General features: G+C 32.0%; 1 protein-coding gene across 1 annotated transcript; it reads right to left on the reverse strand.

The window, feature by feature from the left end:
* Positions 1 to 25,751, reverse strand: LOC123655824. The gene is made up of 12 exons (XM_045591577.1): positions 25,724 to 25,751; positions 25,401 to 25,588; positions 16,319 to 16,494; positions 11,811 to 11,955; positions 9,628 to 9,780; positions 9,107 to 9,294; positions 8,654 to 8,793; positions 7,391 to 7,684; positions 5,839 to 6,084; positions 5,590 to 5,756; positions 3,886 to 4,041; positions 1 to 3,488 (listed from the first exon to the last, which is right to left on the reverse strand). Exons 1-12 carry the CDS (start codon positions 25,749 to 25,751, stop codon positions 3,375 to 3,377), a joined length of 1,995 nt encoding a protein of 664 aa, XP_045447533.1. The 3' UTR covers positions 1 to 3,374.

Below are 25,751 nucleotides of genomic sequence, written 5' to 3' on the forward strand. Positions count from 1 at the left end.
TTTTTTGATGGTAAACTATTTTGTCAAAATTTTATTAAATTTTTTATGGCTAGCAACAATTTCTAAAGCCTGGGTGAATACAATGCACCTAAGTTACATTATTACATTTATTATTAGATTTATAAGTAACATTTACTAACACAAATCCATCACAATTATTTAGAATATCAGTTGTTTCCATTTCGTTCAGCTTACTTTATAATTTTTACTTACATAATAATTTACTAATTTTTATAATCCTATGAATTATATTAAAATAGTTGAGTCGATTTGTCGATAAAATCTTTTCATACGATAACATTATAATAATAACGAAGACAAAATATTTTAGTTATATAGGGATATTTGACAATTGTTGAAGATATATCATCAATATAAAATAATCTGTATATAGGTAAGTAATGATTCCACAGAATAGCTTATCCACATAATTTAATTACATTTTAAATTTGACTAGAAACATTCAGTACCTATAGGTTTACTTAGTTTAGTTTAACGTAATTAGGGACATTTGAAATCAAATATAATAAATTTCGAAACATTTGGATTATTCTATTTCCAATAAACTAAGTGATTGCACCGGTTTGTACGTTCGCTCCCATCTTCTTTTCAGAACAGCAGGTACTTCTCATTCAGATGGAACAGAAGTACGAAATACCTTAATTAAATAGTTTATTCATAATTAGACATCTCTCGCCACTATGACAATTAGTCTTGGCATACTTTTTCTTGTACTAGATGAATATTTTTCAATGGTATAACGCATTCGTTTTTTTTCATTTCATTTTTACTTTTATAACATTTTCCTCATCATTACAAGTTTTTTTTTTTTGTGTTTACTTTTAATTGTCATAACAACGATGTGAGCTGTTATATAATTGAATATTTTTATTTATTTTAATCACAAAGCTATATTAGTCACTTTTACTGAACTACAAAAATTAGACAAAATTAATACTTAATCTATGTTTTAATCGTCTAATTTATGTAGTGTAGTATAAGTAGTATAATTATGATTAAATCCTACAGTGAAGAAGTGTTCCTTATGTGTATACGTTAGAAGTGCTTAGGGCTACATATGAGCCGTGTCATTGACATCGAGTCTAAATATATTAGAAAGACATAGAATTTAATTTGATATGATTTATTACTTTAGAGTTAACGCCAGTTATATACTTGTAGAGCAAAGTTTTGTATTAATAAAAATGATTACACAATACTTTGCAACAAAATTTGAGTTTCATGAAAGAATAGTTGTATCTTTTTATATAATTGAATTTCAATGTAAATTAGTAGAACTAAGAAATAAAATAAAATAGGACTAAAATAAAATGATAAATTATTGTTAAAATCGATAAAAAATAAAATTCAATATCCCTATTCAAAATTGTGTCTATTCGCAATAATATTTACAAGGTCTATTTTGGAATGCTATATAATATATAATTTTACTACGGCATAGGCTTGTGTTTATTGAGAACAAATATATTATTATATCTACATATTTTCCAAGTTATCTACATTACAAAAAAATCCTACATATATTTATTTCGTTTCCGGACTTTGTTTGGGATACGGGATAGTTAAAAGATGGCATAGTATAGGTGAATTATTTAATATTTAGTTCTTATAACTGATTTTTTTTCTACGAGATCAATTCCTCCCAGGAAATTACGTATCAGATTGTTGTATGCTACATATGACTATAATATCAATAATGTTTACGCGCTACTTCTGCGCTCACTACATTTTCCTTTTTTAGGAACATAAATAGTTTTATTTTTTTTATATAATGCTATTTTATCTATAATATATAAGGTGTTCCTGACTCCTAACTGAATTCCTTAAAATGGGAGGTTATGTAGGTGTAATGAGGTTCTGTAGGTGAAAATACTAAGAGTCAATCACCTTATATATCATTTATAAAGTATTTTCATGATCCATTTATTTGAGATGTCAATTCATATATTGAGTGTCATCACCTAATAAATATAATACACTCACCTTCTCTCTTGCGCTGTATCTCTGTGTGAATGAGAGAAGACATAATGAATATGATGATATATTACCGAAAACTAGCTTCGTATAATATTTACGTTTTTATTTGACTTTAGTATGAATCGTTTGATGAACGACGGTATTTCATTTATGAAATATTATAAACATATCTATATCATGCATATCTATCTATATTTAATATAAGTGTATTATTTTGTTATGAAACATTGACGGACTTATAAATACGACAATGTTGAGTTATGTAGATTCAATTCTTTATTATTATATACACATTACCTCATTCGTTTATTAATATATGTACATACCTCATTCGTGATTGTTTAAATTATATTTTATTTACTATATTTGTATTTACTTATAATTTTTTTTTTTTTCGTTACGTGTAACAATACTCTTGCAGTTGCAACACTTATTTGTTCATATACTTAATTGTTTTAAAAAACAAACCATAACAACAATTTTAATTAATCAAACAATATGCTATGTAACTTCTGTAAAATAGAAATATGATCATTTTTTTTTACGATTCAGATAATGATTAATAATAATTTTTGAATTAATGTAATGTAAGAGTTTTTTTTTAAAATATAATTCGATTCAGATCAAAAACTTCAATAAGCACTATATTAATCATCTTATATATAGGAAAACAAGTACGTATAGGACATTAGCTACTAATTATAAGTTCAATAACAGACAATACTGATTACAAACGTTTTTCAAATTTATATCACCACAAATCACGACCTTGTGCGTTTAATACTGGAAATAAATTATCTAAATTTTTCTACGTGTGATAAGATATATATTAATGAATAACTAGCGCACACAGTAACAGCTTCGTCGGCTTTCATCTTACAACTTTTTGTTTTTTGAAGCATTTGCTGTGATATAATTATCTTGGAAACTCTACATTAAAGTGTGTCTAAAGTGTGATTATAGACTTATTAATTTACTGGTGTGGGAGCCGTATAGTATTGGTACGTTCAGTTTATGAGGCTCCAACGATTTGTAATATTTTACTTATGTCAGTATGAGAGCAGAGGGGTTACATTAAATTATTAAAATTATCATTTTCTATATACGGCGAAGGATTACTGTGTCTTGGCATGCTAAACGCCACATAGTATCGTAAATTTCTATCTATAAACAAAATTTGAAAGTCATTTGACGGTTCGTTTATCAAGAATATACCGAAAATTCCAAAGATTAGGTACGCGATATTGTTCTGATGTTCAAGAGCGAGTGGAAGCGGCCTTCTGAGTTTTAGATCATATTGCAATCACACAGCATTGTGTGTACTCCTTTTAAATTTTTCACTAAAGAAGATTTTATATTTATGTTACATAAATATTCTAATTCTGTTGAATCGGCGGCCGAAGTACGGTTATACAAATTGATCCCCGCAATATTCGTAACAAGTCAATAACCTCCGGGGTCTTCATTGATGTTACGTTCTCGTCGTTTACCTGCAAAACACCAAAATTGTAATTAGAACAAGTGACGGTAGTTGTCTAGTCAATACGCATCATATTATTGAAAATCTAATTTCGAGAGTCAACATGTAGTTCAGTTTTGCTTGTGTTATGTAATAGTTTTAATTATGTATTTAATTCTTTTAAACTCGTAGCCTGTAGACACCTGCAACATCAGTACTTCACAAGTGCATTGCCGACCATACCCCCCCCCCAACGTTCAGGACGATGTTCTGCTTAAGTCAGTAGTAAAATTGTTATAAGTGCGTTGCCGACTATACCCCCACAACGTTCAGGACGATGTTCTGGTTAAGTCAGTAGTAAAGTTATAAGAGTGATTTACATTTGATTTTATATTTATACATTCATAAAATATCCTGATCGTTGTCACCTGTAGTATGACATCTCCGCGTCGCAGGCGACCGTCCCGTGCAGCGACACTGTCGCTGTAGACGGCCGAGATGTAACTCTGTCCCGAGTCCGGGTGGCTCTGGACACTGAACCCAAGCCGGCTGTTCCAGCCACGGTTCAGTTCCACTGTCACTATCTATAATGTAAATTTTAATCTTTGTTTTTACATTTTTAATAATATTGAAGTTTTTTATTTTTTATTTATCCTTAGTTATTTGAATTGTTATTGTTGTTTTTGCTGGTTTTTATTTTCAAGTTTTTATAAGTCGCTGCATCTATGAATGCAGTGTTGCTTATAATAAGAGCAGGAATTTACTCATGGAACAAATGTACGTATACACGCGCAGCCTGTAATATCTCACTGCTGGGCATAGGCCTCTTTCCCCATGTAGGAGAAGGATCAGAGCTTAGGCGACCACGCTGTTCCAATGCGGGTTGGCGGATATATTCCCTATTATGAGTAACGATCGCTATCAGGTGTACATGATAACAACCGGGACCGACGGCTTAACGTGCTCTCCGAGGCACGGTGAGGAGACCCATAAGGACTCCACAAACACCCAGACCACAGCAAACACCTGTATGCCCAATACAAATGTTTGTCATGTGCGGGGATCGAACCCGCAACCGCAAGTGCAACAGCTACAACCCAAGGCTGTGACCGTTGCGCCAACGCGGCGTCATTATTATTCATTTATTAATCCTGGCGGAAAATGTACCATTATTTAAATAAATAAATATTACGTGGTTTGTTTATAAATTAAAAGAATAATACGCGACCCTCAAAAATAAAAAATACAATAAAAATCATTTATTTCTTTGGTCTCTGGTACAATTCATCACCGAGTCTTCCCAGTAAGTGGTCAGAGACACTTGTAGTGGGAATGACTCGCTACCTCCCTTAAGGATGACTAAGACACACACGAGTGATTACACATGTGATTGCGTGAGAGTTTATCTATGATTTTTAAGTAAAGCTCAAGTAAGGGATCATTGTACGTCGTATGAGTTGTGACCAATAGCAGTGGTATATGTTTCATATATTTTATAAAATTATTTTAGCAATAAGGTTTTCAACCTCAACAAAAGTGAGAGATTCCAACCATCTAGTTAATCTTCCTTTGCGTTTATAATTTTGCATAGACACTTATGATAAAACCATATTTGAATAGGATTTAGGTAAACGATTCTTAGATTGTATAATTGTGTTTGCAGGCAAACGAAGAAAAACCGACTTCAATTACATATATCGACAAGTAATACAACGTAGGTAGACGAAAAAATAGTCAAGTAAATACGCATTATCAAAGATTACTCCAAAAGTTTTAATCCGATCTCGATGGAATTTAAATGTAACCACATGACACACATTGGCTTTATAGTCTAAAAGTTTCCCTCGATTTCTCTGGGATTCCATCTTCAGATCCTGTTTTCCTTAGGATACGACACTTAGGATATCTCTTTTCCAACAAAAAATATTTTTTTCGTTTACCTACGTTGTATTACTTGTCGATGTTATTGAAGTCGGTTTTTTTTTCGTTTGCCAGCAAACACAATTATTACCATTACGTATTTAAAATATTAGCATGAAAGTAACTTTTAAAGCGCATAAAAACAAAGTGTACAATACTGTAATCATTGCTATTAGAATGGGTCAGGCGTAATTATCATAAATGTGTTTTACCGTAGGTTCTGTGCTTGTAGCTTCCACCGGCGGTTCAGGTTTGACGTTTTCTTTTTGAACGATATCGACTTCTTTGGGTTTTTGAGGGACTTCCGTTGGGATTGGTTTCGCTTTTCTTTCGTTATCGGGTGATAGCGCGACTCCTTTCCATTTCTTTAGACCGTTACCTGAAATTCATATAATTTCCAATTTATATACGATAAAGTAATGTTTGTAATAAAACGTTATGTATGCTGTAAAATTCAATACCGTCATCCTTTTGTCCATCAGATGCACTCTCACTTGTTGTATGCAAAACGGCACTTTGGTAAGCCGGACTTGAATGCTTAAACCGTTCGTCGCTGGAGAGCTCTGCGGGCATTGAAACTGGCTCGTCGGAGTCAACAGGGAATGCGGATTCAGTAAACCGCTGTAATGTTATGTCCTCCTGGTATATGTTTGGCGCATCTAGCGTGTCATTATCTAAGTTGTTTAGCTCGTAACCGTGTGGAGGAACTGAAAAGGAATCATTCTTTCTAATACCGTTATAAATTATTAAAAATAAATTAATTTATACTAATTCAACGATTTATTTTAAAGTAATACGTTTTAATTCAAACTATAATTGTAATCCAAGTTAGTCTAATGTCAAATTACAATGGCTGAGTAATAGACATTTGAATAAATATTAAAAACTATAAGAAAAACCAAACTAGTAATTTAATTATGACAAACAAATTTCTCTATATACTTTACATTTTAGTTTCGTAGAACGAAACTAATCATTTAACACATTTGCCTAACGTTTTTATTTTGTAATTATGTTAAAAACCTTAGTTACAAAGACCATTCAAAGTTTTTATACACATGAAAAAACATGGTTTATAATAAAAAATAATACTCATGACAGTTTATATTATCTACTGAACTCTGATAATAAAACAATGTGTACGGTAGTGAATGTGTATTTCCATACAATAAAATGTTACAATAAAGCTTTATAGAAATGTAGAGTAAGCTTATAAATGGTTAGTGAGTGAAACTTTAATTATTTAAAGATTAATGTTGATACCTTTATTTTACTTTCTATTGTACGTGATGAGAAGCATGCGTGTGCACGCGAGCTTATGTGAAATGTAACAAATGTTCGTGAGCAGGTACTCTCTCTATTTTTAAAGGTTTATTTTATCACTCATTTTTTTAAATATTCGATCTACTGTATTATTTTATTAAGGTGCAAAATATATATAAAAGGTATTAATATCGGTTGGTTACTTACTAATACATAATGAAATAGATGAAACGTTTTGTGTTTTTGTGAGTACATACGATATAATTGAGTTACTATAAAGAAATTAAGTCACTAATTATTTTAAATTATTATTATAATATCAATCACAAAGTAAGCATGACATTTACACAACAAAAAGTACATGTTTCAAAAATAATAAAATATATTTTTATGAAGCCGTAACTAAAACTAAGAAGTTTAAAATGTTAGTTTTGGTGAGTATAAATTGACTATAGTGCTGCTTAATGGGTTTGTCCAAAGCAAATAACTTAAAAATCCTCAAAGCCGTCAGTTTGCTGTTTTGGATTTGTGTACAGAGAGTGTACGCTGAATAGTTACAGTTGTTGTTTTATGAACACTTTAGTTGCGTTTTATTGCTGCTTCTACTGTGGTATATACCAATTGAACACAAATAACAAATGTTCAATTGAATTTACCAGGAGAAATAATAAAAACAACAAAAGTTTTTACACAGCGTGCATACTAATGCGGAAAATTGTAAAGTTAACGTGTGACCCGACCGAGTCTCACCTGTCAGGCTAAGTTTTTGTTTTCTACAAGAGGGCGGAGCTGTAGGACTCGTGAGTGGTACTGAGCGGTGCCGCTTAACTTCTTCGGCATTGGACACTTTGCTATTCGACTCTACGGAAGCCGGCGGTTCCACGGTTGATCCGATGGTTGCCGATCTTTCCATCGTTGCGCGACGATCTAACGTCGAACGATCCGTTTTCGAAATATCGATAGAGATTTCGATTGTTTCGGATCGTTTGAAGCTTTCAGTACGTTTTGAGTGTGAGTCTAGCATAACGTTGTAACTTGGCATATCTGTGCGAAAAACCTACTAGCTTAGATACTGTGTGGTTTATATAAAAGTGCAGTGTGTTAATGTGTACATAATTTAAGGAAATAACCATATTCCTTTTTTTAAGTTAAGCTACATGTAGGGGTATGGCGATAATTGTTATTTGTATTTTAAGTAATAAGTAGGCATTAAAGTAAAGAGAGACAAAATAGCGATTGAAACATATTATACAATATTTACACATATATACACTTTACTTTTTATTATACAAAAGTTACAAAGAGCTTTGCTATAGTTAAATAAGTTACATTTCATTTATGGGTAACCCTTAAGCTACAATTTTGTACATATACATTAATTCTCATAAATCTGTGTTGCCGAATAATGTGTGGACCGAAATATTAATTAATTTAAATCGCTAACCCACATTGCCTGTACATTCGCCGCAGTATTTACGATTGTTTGCTGGTTAAAATTGATGTACAACAAAATTGTGCAGGCTTAAATTATTGCGTTATCCCTGACAGCTATGATTATTTATTTTCATAAATCCGATGCTTTTGTAATATCGCTAGAAAGCTATATAATCTAAAATGATCTTTTACTAGAAGAATTTGACAGATTAAATAAAATCTCATTTAAATTCATGATGTATTATATATTTCGCCCTAGTCTACTAAGTTTTATTGTATCTGGTAACAAGCATCGGTCCATTTATCCATTAACAACTGATAAATTTGACGATGGATTTGCTTATGGGCCTCAGTAACTAGTAACTCTAGCGGTAACGGGGTAGAACTCCGATGATGAAAATGTTATTACAGGTCCCCGAAACAAAAATACAATCTACCGTCTTATCGAATATCAGGCATTTATTTTCTTATTAATTATTCATAAATTCTTATAATCTATTACATTTATAGTACAATTATATAAAGAGCAAAATGGAGCATTTAGGAGTTAGTAGCTGTCAAATGTACAAATGTACCTACCATTCGGTTGTTCATAGTGATTATCCTTAGTAAGTTTGCGGTGTTTACGTGGAGAGAGGCACGGGGAACGAGAACCGTCACCCGCGTCTGGTGTGAGCCGACGAGCTGCTAGATCGCATAGCATTGATACTGCCTCAGCCCTATAATGAAATAAAAACATCAATTTACAATTAATGTGAACTGCTAGTTTAATATAAGCGCGTGGTTCGAGATGAAGATCCAATACATCGCAGCAACACATATCATATCATATTATCAGATTGTATTTAGCTATTTAAATATAAATAAATTTTATAACATATTGTTTTGTTCGTTTAATGCTCTAGAAGTTTCTTATACTCGTTTTGTGTTGCAAACAAAGTTATAGGATAAGAATAAAATTTAACTGAAGCGAGGTCTCACAATCGGGTTATATCAGCTAAGCTGCTATATTTAGCTAACATAAAAATATACCTTAAAGGTGGTTTAGGCCTATTAAGAGGGGCATCCGAGTCAGTCGGGTTTTCTTCCTTAGGTGACATGGGCGATAAGGGAGTCGCAGCGTGGTCGCGGTACAATCGCAGACGAACTTCAGAGTCGCAGGCTCGGAGGAACGCTACCGCTTCAGCGTGTGACATGTTTGACATCGGCGTATCATTGACCTACGAAAAATATATTATAGTATAGACCTCGGACGATGTTTGACTTGCATTAGGTATTGTCATATTATTTCTATGTGACATTGCGTGATGTTGCTTGTTGCGCTTTGATATTCGCACACATTATTTTTTTGCTTAAAAATTGGTACTTTTATCCAATATACCGACTTGATTTCATATATTACTTAAGAAACAGTGGATATATCAACATGTGGTGACTGAATGCTTAAAGAGTTTTAATAATGATATGGCTTCTTTCTCTTTGGCTTTTAATTATTATTATATTGGTAATAAATCAGACAAAAGAGTAACTCTAAAAAATTCATAATAATTTACCGCTACTATTCTATCCCCCGGTTGTATTCTTCCATCGCTCAAAGCTGGCTCTCTAACCAAAGCTCGTACATAGTGACCCAAAGCGCTATGATCTTCTTTCCGAAGCGTGAAGCCGAGAGAACCGTTTACTTTCGTCATGATTATGTCGAATTCCTGAAAATAATTTATGACTAATTATGAAGTAACAAGCACGCAAACATAAAACATATTTGGTTTTGTTAAGGAAATGCACTACTTAGTTTGTAATTATGCGTTAAAAATTCAAAGCTAATGTCATCCATTTATAGCAATAAATAGTTTATTATATTACAATTACTTTAGGATACCTTACAATTTACTCTAGGATATTACGTAAAAGTTTAAGTAAGGCAAGAATGTATATCTGGTTTAGTCGGGAACACAAAAAGTAACTTAACAAACATACAAAAACAGAGATGTTATTTATTCAGTATGTATTCTTTACTCACCACAGATCCATCATCCTACGAAGCATGAACAAAAAATCTCATTATTTGGTAAAAGAGCAATCTACTGTAATAAACTCTACAGAAATACTTTACAGGGTCTAAGAAATCTACAATTTATATTAAAATAAGTCAATAGCAAGTGCAAATGTTAGTACCAGAATAGTACGGAATATCTAAAAATATGACACGATTAACTAAATAAAAATTGAATACTTTAACACAGACAGTCGCATTTAACATTTTTGTACCAAGGAAAGGAAACGTGATAAAAAATTGCGAACTCGTACGAGTATATCGCGCGTATTTAACAGTTTTTTTTATAAACTTTCACAGTCCATTAAACATTCTTTAACAAAGTTTCCCAAATATTTTCATTTAAGATACTCAACTAACATCTAAAACCAATACCGCCTGAAAATCCATCGTTTAGCTCGATAGTCGATAGGTTTATTTTTTGCATCAATAGTTGTTTAATTAATCCAGAATATTTATAAAATTTAAAGTAAAAAAGTTGTATAAAATTTTATTTACATTTTTATTATTAAGTCAATCATCTCATTTAAGTCAATTTATTATTGTTTAAAACAATAGGAACCTCATTATTCATTTATTTTCTTTATTTCACGAAAATTTTTAGAAATGAAAACATGAAAACTTTTGGAAATAGCTGAAAATAATTGAAAGTATATATATAATTGATATTCAATATAAAATTGATAACTATTTGTTCTAACAAGTACAAGTTGTGCAATTTATTCAGCTGTAACCTAACACATGTCCTTAATTGTGTTAAATGATACAGTGACACTTGATAACCACGATTGCAATGAATATATTTTATCATACATCAATAACAAGTGAGTTGCGGTATGCAAATCGTAAACGAAATTACTGTTTCACTGTACGTACCGGTCAGGGCTCTACAGTTAAATGTCATTAAAGATATATTTTAAACTACGATATTTTACAAAATATACTGGTATAAACCTTACCAATAACTCTCGCTTACCAAACCAAAACTCGGCTTACCAATAACTTAATAGAAAGTTTCTTTATAATGTTGCAATAACGTTTTGTTACGTGTGTGTATAACCATTAATGATACGTTAATTTTAAATCTCCTTTACATACGTAACAGTTGTTGTGATACTTTTATAAAATAATTTTATTCCTTTTTATTCTGTAAAAAATATTAATTAAAAAATAAATGCAAGCTTTAACAATAACCCTTTAAATGAAAGCTCGGATAATGGCGTACTTGCTTGTAGTTGTTATTTGTTGTTTTTTTTTTATATTCGAATTTCAGCGATTCTTTTTATATTTTTTAGTAATAAAATTCACGTATACTGAATATACAGAATTAAATTATTTGTTTTTGCATGGATTATTTAAATTACATAAGTCATATTGCATAAATACTTATAAATTAGTATAAACATTGATACAGTCCCTACATACAATGGTCATATACCCCATATATACATCCATAGACCTCAGTTAACGACTTAACATGTGTAACTAAGTTTTCCTACTCAGTAATACCTACGTTAGCACCGTAAGTAAACTAGCTTACTCAATACCACCTGGCGACTATAGGACTTAAAGTGTTTGTTCGAACTACTTAAGCTTTACTTAATAAGCTGTCCGAATGTTTGTCAATCTACTTAAAGAAATGTGTCGACTTCGTTTACTTAAAATATACTCTTGTTTACTTACGCCATATTGTATGTCGTATACTGGCAAGGGTCTGTCGAGATCTGGTAAGTGCAAGTTCTGTCTTTTCTCTGCTTCAGGACTCGCTTCGCGTCTTCCTTTGCCTTCTGACGAAGATGTTGTAGCGCTGCTTGTTGTTTGTGACAGTCTAGTTAAAAAAAGATATTTACTATTAGACAGATTTAACTTTTTTTAATGTCAAAAACTGCATTAAGTATCGATCTTTGTCCTAGATGGAGAAAGAGGCCTATGCCCAGCAGTGGGATGTTACGGGCTATCGTAATGTTATAAACTATTAAACTGAAATCAGCTGATCAGCTGAAAGTCTGAAACATTTCATTACCGTACATGAATTCAATACTACAAAGTATTTCTTATGATAGAGCACAGGTCGTTGTTTGAAAACCATAGAGCAATTATATGAAACGGGAACGGCACTGCGTTATTCAAACTGGATTTCCCACAGTGGGAAATTTCACTCACTTCGTGACATGTTCCGCGACCGGCTCCAAGTTAACAGACTTGTGTGGTTTTACTGTAGTGACGGTGAGAAATTTTCTGTGAAATGTATTTACATAGCTGTAGCACTTTGTATAGATGGAAATAGCATGGAATCGAAACTACCTTGAAGTAGGGTACATCAGGATACATTCTACTCAAAATCTGAAGTTATCGATATTACATTGTTTAATTCATTTTTCGATATTACATTGTTTAAAAATCATTAACCACGTTTTTTGACTTGAGCTTTTCTTTTTACTTTTTAAATGACGCCAGAATTTGAATTATATTATTGTAATAATACAATAAATTTCAGAGGTTAAAAATTCATAGAACGTAATTTGTACCCGAGAGATTTGCTATAGTAGTAAAATACTATGAAGCGGGTAAACTGAGTAGGGTTTCGCAGTCTTCATTTTTCATTATAAATTATGAAATTGCCGATATTCGTAAAACTTTATGTTATATCTGTTTATATTGTAATATGTCATTCATCATATTATCGAGTAGAAACTTTCAAAATGGTCATATTCAAAATTCTGTATGTCCTTTGCATATAGATTTAGTTGGTTTTATAAAAACCTGCGTTTTGCTTTCAATACAGTTATTATCAAGTGTAATATTCTAAGTCAGGAAGTGCATGTCTAGTTTGATAACATTACACGTCACCACGTGGAAATAATTATGGCTTCAGTGAAATAATATACTTCCGTAACATAAGGTGAACTGTTTTATTGCACTTTACCAATAATAATATACACTATGATCATATTTTTAAACATGCGTATTTTCTAAGCGCTGTTACAATACCGTGTCCAGTGCCAAAATATTATCTGAAAAAAAAAAAGTTTACGTCTTTTTCAGTTGTTATTCTTTTTTAACTGTGTAAAACGTATTTTGGTGTGCAAATTAAAATGTGATTGATTGATTTATCCTGTATGATCCCACTGCTCGGCATAGGCCTCTTTTTCAAAGAAGAGAAGAAGGAGAAGAAGAAGAAGAAGGTCCACGCTCTGACCAATTTAAAATAATTATATATGCTATGATCAATATAAACTAATATATTGGCTTTACAGTTATTTATCACTTAATAACGTATAAGTAAACCCCTATCAGCAAATTTAGTATGTTCAAATATTTTGGCTACGTCACGACTATTCCACTACTTATTTTACGTTAAAATACTGACAATCGACTCTACGCTGCACCTGGCAACTGTAATCTATACTCGTAGCTCAAGAATACCAATTTCCTGACTTTTAATGGAATCCCGAGATACTTCGCCGTAGAAATAGAGGTTGAGAGGGTTATCGATTGAACACGCGTGACATAAACAGACACTTCTATCTACGGCTATTATAATTTTATTGCTACTTCTCGGTATTTACTAGCAGTATTATTTTGTTACATAATTTAATACCTCTTTTGCGTAGTCTTTTATTAGGATATATAATATATCTAGATACTGCGTTGTTGTGTAACATTTATATGACGAAATTTATCGTTAAAATAATTATGAAAATAGAATTTTACTTTAGTTCATTGACACAAATTTTGCAAACTGTACATCACACAATTATAAAAATTCCGCTCAGACATTAAATTTTACTATTTGAGACTGCTAACAGTCAGTAACGGGTGTACACTATTGTTTGTTGATTACAATTGCGTCAAATCTGGCACCCGAATGGTGCAGCAAAACTATAGCAGAATTAGGTAAAAAATGAGTAAATAAATAATTAAATTTTTTATTTAATAATGATTATAAACTTCTCAATTTTTACAACGTCAATCGCTCATTTTTTCCATTCAATTTGAATTGTCGTTTAACATTATAGTATTTACTATTAGAGTATCTACACCACAATTGTTAGTTTATCCTAACAATTTAAACAACTGAGGTAGGGCACAGCAGGAATTTCCTGCTCAAAATATTGAGCAGCCCGACTGGGGTAGTACTTCGACCTTACAGAAGATCACAGCTAAATAATATTGTTTTCAAGCAGTATTGAGTTCCTGTTGGTGAGTAAGGTGACTAGAGCTCCTGGAGGGGATTGGGGATTTGGTCGGCAGCGCGCTTGCTTCTGGTGTTGCAGGCGTCTATAAGCTACGGTAATCTCTTACCATCAGGTGAGCCGTACGCTTGTTTGCCGAACTAGTGATATAAAAAAAAAAAAAATTGCAGCGATATTCAAACTAGAGAGCACTGGCCACATTAAAATTTGAACGTTCTGACGGTCAATTTGTGTCTAGTGATTGGAAACGTCTCATATGGGTATAACACATTGTTCGATATGACGATATTTGTCATTTTGTCGGAACATAAACATGAACTACCAATAGTGGTTTGTCAACTCTACTGTCTACAAATTGCGCACCAGCTAGGAACAAAGCCGCTTTAAAACAACGGTTCATATGTGGCCTAAATGATGTTGTGAAGCGCAGCAAGTGCTTTTTTGTTATAGGTTTCGTATTAATCGACAAAAACTAAATTCAGTGTCTAGAATAATAATAAAAGTGACAGTATCGACTTCAGATACTTATTAATTAGAATTTTTTTGGTATTTAAAAATGTAATTAATACTATTTTTTATTAAGATTACAGTTTGTTTTTCAATTTTTTTTGTATGTGTTAAAACTTTTATCGTATTTTTTGTAATATAATATATCCATATAGATATCGGGTTTTTAAACGTACTTTTTATATGTCTTAAAAAAAGTCATACACAAAGTACCGTGAAAATTACATCGTCAAAGTTAACAAAAATGTTCATAAAATGAAAACTACAAGGTCAAACTTAATAAAATTTATACAGGGCCAAACGTCAACTATTCCGCATCGAACGAAAATAAGAAGGATCATGCGAATCGGATTACAAATGTTTAAGTTATTATATAAACAAAGTATCGTGAAAATGCCCAAGTTAACAAAAATGCCCATAAAATACAAAATTCTGAGCCAAAGTGAATTAAATTTTTATTGCACAAAAAGGCAAGTATTCCGCATCGAACAAAAAAAAAAATAACATAAATCGGATCAAATCATTAAATTTCGGCGTAATCGGTGTACATTTATAAAAAAATACCAATTAAAACCGTATTGATAAGGTCCTCTTTTTTGAAGTCGGTTAATTGAAGAATATTTAAAAATTTGAAACCATGTTCAATTTGCAATAAGTTTTTAGTTAGATAGCATAAGGGAATAAGAATAATAATTGTGTTTGCTGGCAAACGAAAAAAAAAACCGACTTCAATTACATCGACAAGTAATACAACGGAGGTAGACGAAAAAATAGTTAAGTAAATACGCATTGTCAAAGATTTCTCCGAAAGTTGTAATCAGATCTCGATGAAATTTAAATGTGACCACATGATAAATATCGATTCGATTTCTCTGGGATCCCATCATCCGATCCTGATATCCTTATCATGGTACCACACTTCAAATATGTTCTTTCCAACAAAAAACGAATTATCGAAATCGGTTCATAATGACGAAAACGACCAAGTTATCCCCGTTTGGCTCGAACTTGTGGAGGCCTATATCCAGTAGTGGACTGCGATAGGCTCAGATCTCGATGAAATTTTAATGTGACAACATGATAAATATGGGCTTTCGATTAAATTATAAATCATCAAAATCGGTACATCTAGTAAAAAGTTATGAAAATTTTCGAGGGTTTCCCTCGATTTCTCTGGGATCCCATCATCAGATCCTGGTTTCTTTATCACGGTCACTTAGGATATCACTTTTCCAACAAAAAAAGAATCCCCGAACATACATTAAGTTATTCCCGGACATACATTAAAAAAAAAATATATATATATATATATACATATACAAGCGGTCGAACTGAGTAACCTCCTTTTTTTGTAGTCGGTTAAAAAGCACGCTAATTATGAAATTCGAATTTCGCATTCCACACATTATAACGGATTCCTAATTGTGTATTTTGTTATGTTGAATTGTCAAAACGGTATTTTTTTATTGAGTACTTGATATATCTTACCTCGCGTGTAAGGGATGGCAGTTAAGAGGATCGAGGGGCAAGTGTGGGGGATGTGGCGTTCTGGCCGGGGGTGTTGGCGGGTCCGGCGGAGTGATACTCTCGAGCACATCGCTTGGAGGACGACACACTCGCAACTCAACCCTTGTTGACGCCGTGCGAAGAACTTCAAGAGCCTCCTGTAGATAAAACATTATCTTATCATTGCTGTTAAATCATTTTAGTGCTTATTCTTAAGAAACTGTTTTTACAAATGAAAATATCGGTGTTCTAGAGAAGTAAGGCTTACTTTGAATTAAACTATCTTTTCTTTACTGTTAGTTTAAATTGTCACGGTGCCATTAAATTTTTGTCATTGTCACGTTACCTTTTTAAAGTAAATTGTGACAGTAATAAAACTTTTTTTTTAAAATCGAAGCGTCATTTGCCAATATGAATTTCGAAGAGACGGTCGTTCTATCTATCTAATTCTAATTCTAATATCGAACATTCTCTTTAACATCGTAGTTGGATGTCTGTGACGTATATTATTACGTATAATTTTGAATGAAATTGTCAGAAAAAGGAATTCTTATTGGTCTACTATATTTCATTCGCCTTTCGCAGCGCTTAATAGCTCACCCAAAACCGAGGTTATTGAAGCAATAAGCCATTTTGTGGGAATGTGAGTATTGATCGAGTAACGTTAGGATATTCTAGTTTTGGCTAGAACTTCACTGCCATGACATTTTGCTCCTAAGTTAAAAAATATGTTATTATCAGACTAGCTACATAATATAAATTTGAATGCGGCGTTCAAGAAAGTGATATAGTAATATATCCTTCATTAAGTATCCTTCAATTAAATTAAGACATCCCTTAATATATTGTTCTAATTTGAAGATGAGATAATAAAGTTTAACAATACTGTTAATGAGAATTATATTCGATCGTAACGTTAACTGTATATTGTTGACTTGCAGTGCCTGTCATTAAATGAACACTAAAATATTTCAGTACCTTACTAAACAAATAAAGTCACAGCAAAAATAAGCAGCCTTTGAATTTTCGAAAAATAATTTTTTTTTTGATTTCGCAGTTGTCAAATTTAAGAATGGATTTTTTGAAAGGGCCTGATCAAAGTGGTCTAAGGGCTGCTGCAAGTTTGTATAAAAGTCCTTCGTCTTTTTTTTTTTTGCTACAAGCTTGAAGTTTAGTAGGAAGATAGTTAATAGTTACTAAACGTCTATCCAAAGAACAGATTTTGAAATATATACTCCCTAAGAAACTGAAACAGGGGTTGAAAGTTTGTACGTTGTTATATAACATAACATCCGCTGATACATACATCTCTACATTTTTTAAATGAAAAGCATGAAACTTCAGTTTTTGATTACTCAAAATGAATAAAATTCAAATGAAAAAATTAAAAATGAATTAATACGTATTTCAGCATTTGTGGACCCATCTGTACCCTTAAAAGAGTGAAGTAGGGGTTAAAACTTTAAATGAAAAGTTCATTTTTGAATCTAGAAGCATAAAATCTTAATTCTGGGCTACTTATTAAAAATGGAGTATACACGTCTTTCAGCTTTTGCGGATATTCTAACTTTAAATGGGTAAAATAAGGGACAAAATTTGTATGAAAGTCCGTCATTTCTGAAGTAGAAGTTTGAAACTTTTCCTTAGGCTTTTGAACACACTTAGTATTTTCACTAACAACTGACATTTGATGAAAGTGTGCCTTATTATTTGCATAAGCTTTTATTTCTTGACTGCTTTCGAAATTATAAACAATATCGTAACTTTTATTCTTAGACCCGGTAAGGTATTGATTAAAAATAAATAAATAATTTGTCCAGTCTTAATGTAAATTTTACGCCTCAATATATCTTAAATATTTTCCTGTCATATCGGAACTGGAAATTACAGGATAGAAGATTGCATTCATACCAATTTTATAAATGTGAATGTAAGTTTTTTTGTTACGCTTTCACGCAATAACAACTTAATTGATCATCATGAAATTTTGTACACATATTCTTGGAGGCATTAGAAGTAACATACAATACATTTTATTAAAAAAAATTCAATGCGAGCAAAGCTGCGGGTAAAAACTAGTATAACATAAAATATTCCAGCGGTTGCGGAAATTTTGTATGGTAAAATAGGAATTGTATTATTGAAATTATCTAAAAATAGCTTAAGAAGACCCAAGGGAAGATTGTTTTTCTCACGACTGTTCCATGAAGTGTGATCGAAAGCGAGCTCTGCAAGCAGTCTGTTAGTTTTAGCGCACGAAAAGTGAACCATAAATATGGTATACAATGAGATCCTAAATTTTTGTAATATAATGATTATATATTTCTAATGTTATATTTATGATTATGTATGTCGCGCCTGCCCAAGATGGTGACTATGGGCAACACACATGAGTTCACGTCATTATTAGCGCGAACTTGTGGAGGCCTATGTCCAGCAGTCGACTGCGATAGGCACTGATAAATGATTATATAGTACTTTAGTCCCCCTTTATAAATATAATTAATTTTTATTTATTAGAGCGTAGCCTCGTAGTAGATATGCGTAAATTAAAATAATATTTATCATATTAAGAGCTTATTAGATAAAAAACTATCAAGAGTGAAAATGTTATCATATTTCGCAAGCTAAGGCATACAAAGAAATTTACATGTTAATAATTTATGGATTTAATTTTATTTCAAATAATCACTTGTGTTTATAAAATCAACATAAAATTTACTTAATAACTTTTTTAAAGTTATCTCGCTCAGATCACTTTACGTCATGAAGCCGTGTCTCTGTGGAAATAGTTATTTAACATTTTGATAAAACATTATTCAAGACTAAAAATCAAAGTAACATTTAATTGATGTTTAATGTAAACAATACTTGAATCAAGTTCATTATCTAATTAAGCAGAGTAATTGAAGCGCAAATTCCACTCTAATACTAACATTTAACTGGCGTAGTTATTTCGACTACTAATTTACCGAGACAAAGGGGAGTCATCTATTTTTCAAGTGACATCTACAGTGGTTGGGTCTTTATTCGGTCGCTTTGTGTATCGTATCGAAGTGACAAAACAGGTTGTTATTAATAGATATAAAAAAGTCCTTTGTGCTGTGAGCATAGTTGACGTCCCTGGATCGAACATTATAAATGGTATACTTACAATGATAGTAGAGAAAAATTTCCATATTTGTTAAATTTTTATTTCAAATTATAAGAGGAAAAATAAATCCTACGGGTTTTTATGAAACCAAAAGCACAGAAAACAATTTTTTGTTGTTGTTGTGCCTGTTTGTTATTAAGTTCCCATACCAGGTAAAATGTATTTAAAAATAATGTGTGTGTGTGTGTGTGTGTGTGTGTCTGTATGTGTATGTATGTGTACGTGGGTGTATTTGCGTGTATATTAAAAAAAAAAAAATTGCTGTATAAAAAAATTGTGTCTATATCACATATGACACAGAATCTCAGACCAAAGTTTAATGAACCTTAGTAGCTCATAGTAAACTTTGTAGTTGCTGACAGGTCGCCGCAAAACCAATGCAAATATTATATACTAGCTGCTACCGGCGACGTCGTCTGTGTGAACGCTATACAGCACCAAAAATACCTACGATTATACCTTTTAAAATAACATTAATTTATCCGTTTCTTCTTTACATTTCATATCTACAGAAAAATCTCATAGATGGCGTTGCTTTAAAATTGTCTTGTCTACTTATATTCATTTAATTATGTTTATCGGCTTAGTTACTTATATTGCGTGATTTTTATAGTGTGAAGCTAGCTTATATAGCATGGTTATTAACATAATAACAACAACATTCAAATATGCGTCGTTAGATTACACGTTGTTACAGAATGCGTTGAGGAAATAAAGGTTCACTGCTCGTTCCCAGTAGGTGATAGCATGATAATATGTAGCCTATATGTTGACCCGACTTTTTAATAATATTCGTGGCAAATTTGAAGTAAATCCATGCGGTACTTTTTGAGTTTATCCTAGACATACATACAGACAAAAAGATAAACAGACAAACAGACAAAAATTCTAAAAACTATATTTTTGGCTTCGGTATCGATTGTAGATCACACCCCAAGTTTTCTTTTAAAAAAATATTCAATGTACAGTTTTGACTTTCCTACCATTTTATTATATGTATAGATATCATGATATATATGATCACATATGACACAGAATCTCAGACCAAAGTGTAATGAACCTTAGTAGCTCATAGTAAACTTTGTAGTTGCTGACAGGTCGCCGCAAAACCAATGCAAAAATTATATATGAGAAAGTAACTCAGTTGACTGTATGGTATGGTATGGATATAGTCTGATATATCCTGGACACGATAATTTTTTTTATGAACCTTAGTCTGAAATAAAGAGTTATTATTATTTTAGAAAGTACATCAATCATTTCTTAAGTCAAAGATAATAAGAAATATAACTGATTATAAATATATAATATAATTTGGTAAGAAAAACAATAACTAAGGTAACTTGAGGATGATTTTAATGTATTTCATCATTACAGCCTATACAGTCCACTGCTGGACATAGGCCTCCACATGTTTACGCCAAAAATAACGTGAACTCATGTGTTTACTACATACAAATATATAATTTTTCTATACACATCGTTGACCGCGATCTCACCTGATGGTAAGTGAAGATGCAGCCTAAGATAGTGCGCACTTGTCTAGAAGATGCCTATTCACTCTTGATTTTAAGATACCCAAGTTGTAATTATTTGGAAAAACGGAAGCCGGAAGGGCATTCCAAATTTTTGCGGTGCGTATTAAGAAAGAGGAAGCAAAACGCTTAGTGCGAGATCGTGGGATTTCAACCACGTAGCGGTGCGCACTCAAGCGATGCCTTGCAGTTCGGTGATAGAATGGTGATGGTGGAATCAAACTGTGCAGCTCTTGAGCACACTCTCCGAAACATATTCTGTGAAATACAGACAGACAGGCAACCTTGAGCCGATGTTCAAGTCTTTGTAGTCTAGGCTATGGCGCGTCGATCCACAGAATCCAAAGCAGCAAGCTGTACTTGGCAGAGCCATCCCATAAGTGACTGCAGTACTCCACACACGATCGAACTTGTGCTTGGTACAGAGTAAGAAGCCGTTCCGGTGTGAAGTACTGCCTGACTTTATTGAGGATACCAAGTTTCTTACCAGCAATTTTTGCCTTGGATTCTATGCATTGTCCGAAGTTCATATTAGACGAAATATTTATGCCAAAAAGATCATATACCTTCTATATGGGGAAAGAGACCTATGTCCAGCAGTGGGATATTAAAGGCTGAGACGTAGGCGCATATTCGCCAACCCGCACTGGAGCATCGTCATGGATTACGTTGCACATGAAAAAAGAGGTCTATCCAACAGTGGAAAGTTACATTTTGGATCATCAACAATATATGGAAATCATACCGTAAAAAGGCATCAATTCGAAAGTTAATACAATAAATAAGTAAATAATATCAATATGTTTATAATAATCAAATCGGTTCGTACCTCGTATAGTTTGTGATTTTATCATACTCGAGTAATATTATTAGATCGCACGTTTTATATCCTCAGCGGCCAGCCGGTGCGGCGGAAATATGAAATATAATTGAATTCTGTTAACCCAGTAATATTTTATACTACATTGATTTTAGTATTTACTGAAACATATTGTTATAGGTTAAATTAATATCGGTAGCTGTTTGTTGACCACGTTAAAATACGGTTAAGCCTGTAACATCCCATTGCTGGGCATAGGCCTCTTTTTCCTCTGGCTGTGAACCTCTGGTTAGGACCCTACGTTGTGAAAATACAATTATTGACAAAGTTCAAGAAAAAAAAGGTTTTTAAATTTAGTTTTTTTTATTATAAACGAATTCCCATTTAAGCAGTCAGTTATTTTTTCGTCGTATGTTTTTATATCAGTTGCATTTTAATTTCATCACAGTATCGGAACACGATTTTTAACAATTATAATTGAATACTGTACAAAAAAGTGTCAACAATGTAGATATTTTATGAAACTTTAAAGTTGGTAAGCTTAATAAACGCTAAAATAAAATATTTTAATAGATTTCAGTAGCGCAAGGAAAATTATTATCAAGCTGAATATATATTTCGTTTTATAAAATATGGTAATGTATTCTATTTCGTTAGACTGTTTTAATCAATCGTGCTGCTAGGCGGCTTTGATGTTCATTAAATATAATACCTTACATAGTATGGAATAAGATAGCTTGACGTTTAACTAAATGTGCCAGTAAAACTTAACTAAATTTGTTGTCTACAAGTAACACTTACTTAAAGAAAATGCTAAGTGAGATAAAAATCTATTCCAATATTCTACCACCACCAGACCAAAGGAGCGATTAAACCCTTCTACTGCAGCTGGCATAATATTGCGTTTGACCTTAAACTTCTTTGCATATGGGCACATTAGTCTAAGATTTTGCCAAGGTTTAGTTAGTTATTATTATATAGATATAATAGCTGTGCCCGCGACTTCGTGCGCGTTGAATTTAACAAAAAAGCTATATTTCAGTTTGCACAGTTATAAAATATATAATTTTCTAGAATAAAAGTAGCCTAAGTTACTCCTTATTATCAGCTATGTGCCAGTGAAAGTCTCGTCAAAATCGGTCTAGCCGTTCCAGAGATTCGCCGGAATAAACAGAAAGACAGACAGACAGACAGAGAGACAGACAAAAATTGTAAAAATGTTATTTTGGTATTTGTACCGCGTATCCATGTGCATTTAGTAAAAAGCGAATTTTTTAATTATTTGTATAGATATATAGATTGTAATTGTAATTTTATTTATTTGTATAGATGTATAGACTGAAATATTAATTATGTTACAAGCTACAGAATTAACTAAGAGAAAATTTAGCTCTTAGCTATTTTAATCATCTACCTGATGTGAATGATAAAGTATAATATGAAATATTTTCAAACGTATTACACAATAATCGTTTATAAAAGATATAAACAGTAAATATGACTATACTTATACGGGAATAGCATATAAATATGTCAAAAGATTACATAATTATTTTGCTTATCTTACATTAAAATTGACCCTTTCTCTAACCGTTCAATTAGTTCAATTGGTTGCGAAAGGGTTAAGTATTTTTTTAAACATTTTAGGTACATGCCTAGTTAAACATTCAATTATTTAATTATATGAGCTACATACACCTACCAATTATGAACAAATTTAATGATTTGGACACAACATGTTTACATAAGGTTAAATTTGCAAAATAGAAAAAATATTAAATTTGATTTACATCGATATATTCAAACACATTCTATCTCGAGAAAGAATAGTCAGTCTGTTCAAATCTATTTTCCAAAACTTCTGTCGTGATCAAGAAAGACACAGCTTGTCTTCAAATGAATTCCGAAGTTACTGAGAACTGCTATCAGTGACATGTGTTTACAGCTTTGGATACAACGTGCGAGAAAGTTTTCTGATGTTCAGACGTTATTGGCGCGTTACGTGCAATAACAATAGCATACCATTTTATTCACTACGCGTCTTTGAAATAATATTACACTAAAAGGTCGACGACAAATTGCTTTTAATAAAAATAATTTATCTGTGAGTTTTCTGCTTACATATTTGTAGATCGCTGATATAAGAATATAATTTCACGAAAAATATTTTTATTTTTCGCGATAAGAAATATATGTTTTTTAGGATATTAGAGAAAAACTTTGGTATGTTATGAAGATGAGACCTGAAATGATAATCTTTATGTAACTAGTCTAGAGTGAATTGGACTCCCTATGAATATTATCATGTGTATTTATTTTAATATTGTTATTATTTGCAAAAATACTATATATTTTAATAACCTTTCCAATTGTATTCATTAAAATTACGTAAATTCTTCAAAGAGTAGGTTTATTTATTCAATTTCTTCGACTGACACCATATAAAAATTTTGGTAGAAATAGATTATATTAAGTTAACGTGAGTAGCTTTCGCTTATTACTTATGACTTATTCTTTTATACTAAGAGTACTTTATTCTAATAGCCCAAGAGCGTTTTTTTGATAAATTGTCTCCGTAACAAATCGTACTGTGTCGATGATTACAATCTTTTATGACTTACCATATTTTCTTTACCAATACAACACGATTTCGGGTTGTAGGCGGCGACGAGTCAATATCAAAGATTTACGAACACCGTTAATGTGAAACGGCTACTTTTTCCATGAATTGTTACAGGCGTCGTAGCAAATGAATAATAACTTAGTGGCCAACATTACCCGCTTTATTACAAACAGTACGTCTCGTAGCAAGCTGTGTTGACGTTTATATAAAAGTTTTTATGTTTATTATACGTTCCTTGGTCTATAGAAAGGGCTACGAGAAATCCAATTTAAACGCACGTATTTATTTTCCGCCGGCGTAATATTTTACGAATCCCATTTCGGAGTTTCAACGTCCCTCAATCAATATTTTTACAACCAAGAATCAATTTATTACACTCGACTACCAAATCCATCTATATATATTGTAGCGGTCACTGTTTTTTAATGTTAGGATAATTTCCATTTCCTCGAGTCATGAGAATGGTTTAATCTTTTTAGCTTAATATTTTTCTCGCTAAAATATATACCGTATATTTTTGGATGTTGAAATGATTTCGTCGAGTTTATTAAGTTTTCAATATTTTAATTTCCGATTGGAGATAAATCGTGCTTTCATATTGAGAGCAAATCGGAAGCTGAGGATATTTTCAATTTATTGTAGAGAATTTGCATATTCTTATAACATTATTTGTTACATTATTATTATTTGTTTTTTACCTCAAAAACGTGTATCGCAATCTTATATAGACTTAGGGCTAGTATCGTTGTTATCGTGTATTATATAGTAGCTTTATTTATATGTAAAAAAAATTACTCAGTTATAATGCTACTAACAATTTAATTATTTTATACAGTTTTTAGTCCTTAAATATATAAAATAATACATTAGTAGCGATTTCGATCACTTAAATCTATAAAATTAAAGTAAAATATAAATAAATAAATACTTACATAGGTGCTAAGTCCTGCAAGAGGTACGCCATTGGCAGACAACAAGAGATCCTTCTGCGCTAGTCTGCCAGTGCGCCAGGCGGGTTGGGGCGGGTACAGCCTTCTTATCCTGACGAGCCCGCCGCCACCGCAGACAGACATGCCCAGCCCACGACCATCTTTCTCAACCACAACCGTGAACGTGTTTTCTGTAAACAATTATCTTTCATAAATAGCTATTCGTATTGCGTATTAAAATATTCGTTGTAATACGTAAATAACGCAAAGATTTTTGATAATTTTGCACTGCAGCTTAAGAATTTAGTTGATTCTTATATCGATACCTCGGGGCTCAAAGGGCGTAACCGCCAT

The sequence above is a fragment of the Melitaea cinxia genome, chromosome 8, assembly GCF_905220565.1.
Source record: "Melitaea cinxia chromosome 8, ilMelCinx1.1, whole genome shotgun sequence".
Taxonomy (NCBI): Eukaryota; Metazoa; Arthropoda; class Insecta; order Lepidoptera; family Nymphalidae; genus Melitaea; species Melitaea cinxia.

Coding starts and splice junctions, on each gene's coding strand:
- LOC123655824 (XM_045591577.1), bottom strand. CDS start 25,751: ATGGCGGTTACGCCCTTTGAGCCCCGAG. Junction 9,295..9,627: donor CGGGGGATAGAATAGTAGCG/GTAAATTATTAT, acceptor TATTTTTCGTAG/GTCAATGATACGCCGATGTC. Junction 3,489..3,885: donor GCGGAGATGTCATACTACAG/GTGACAACGATC, acceptor GGTGTTTTGCAG/GTAAACGACGAGAACGTAAC.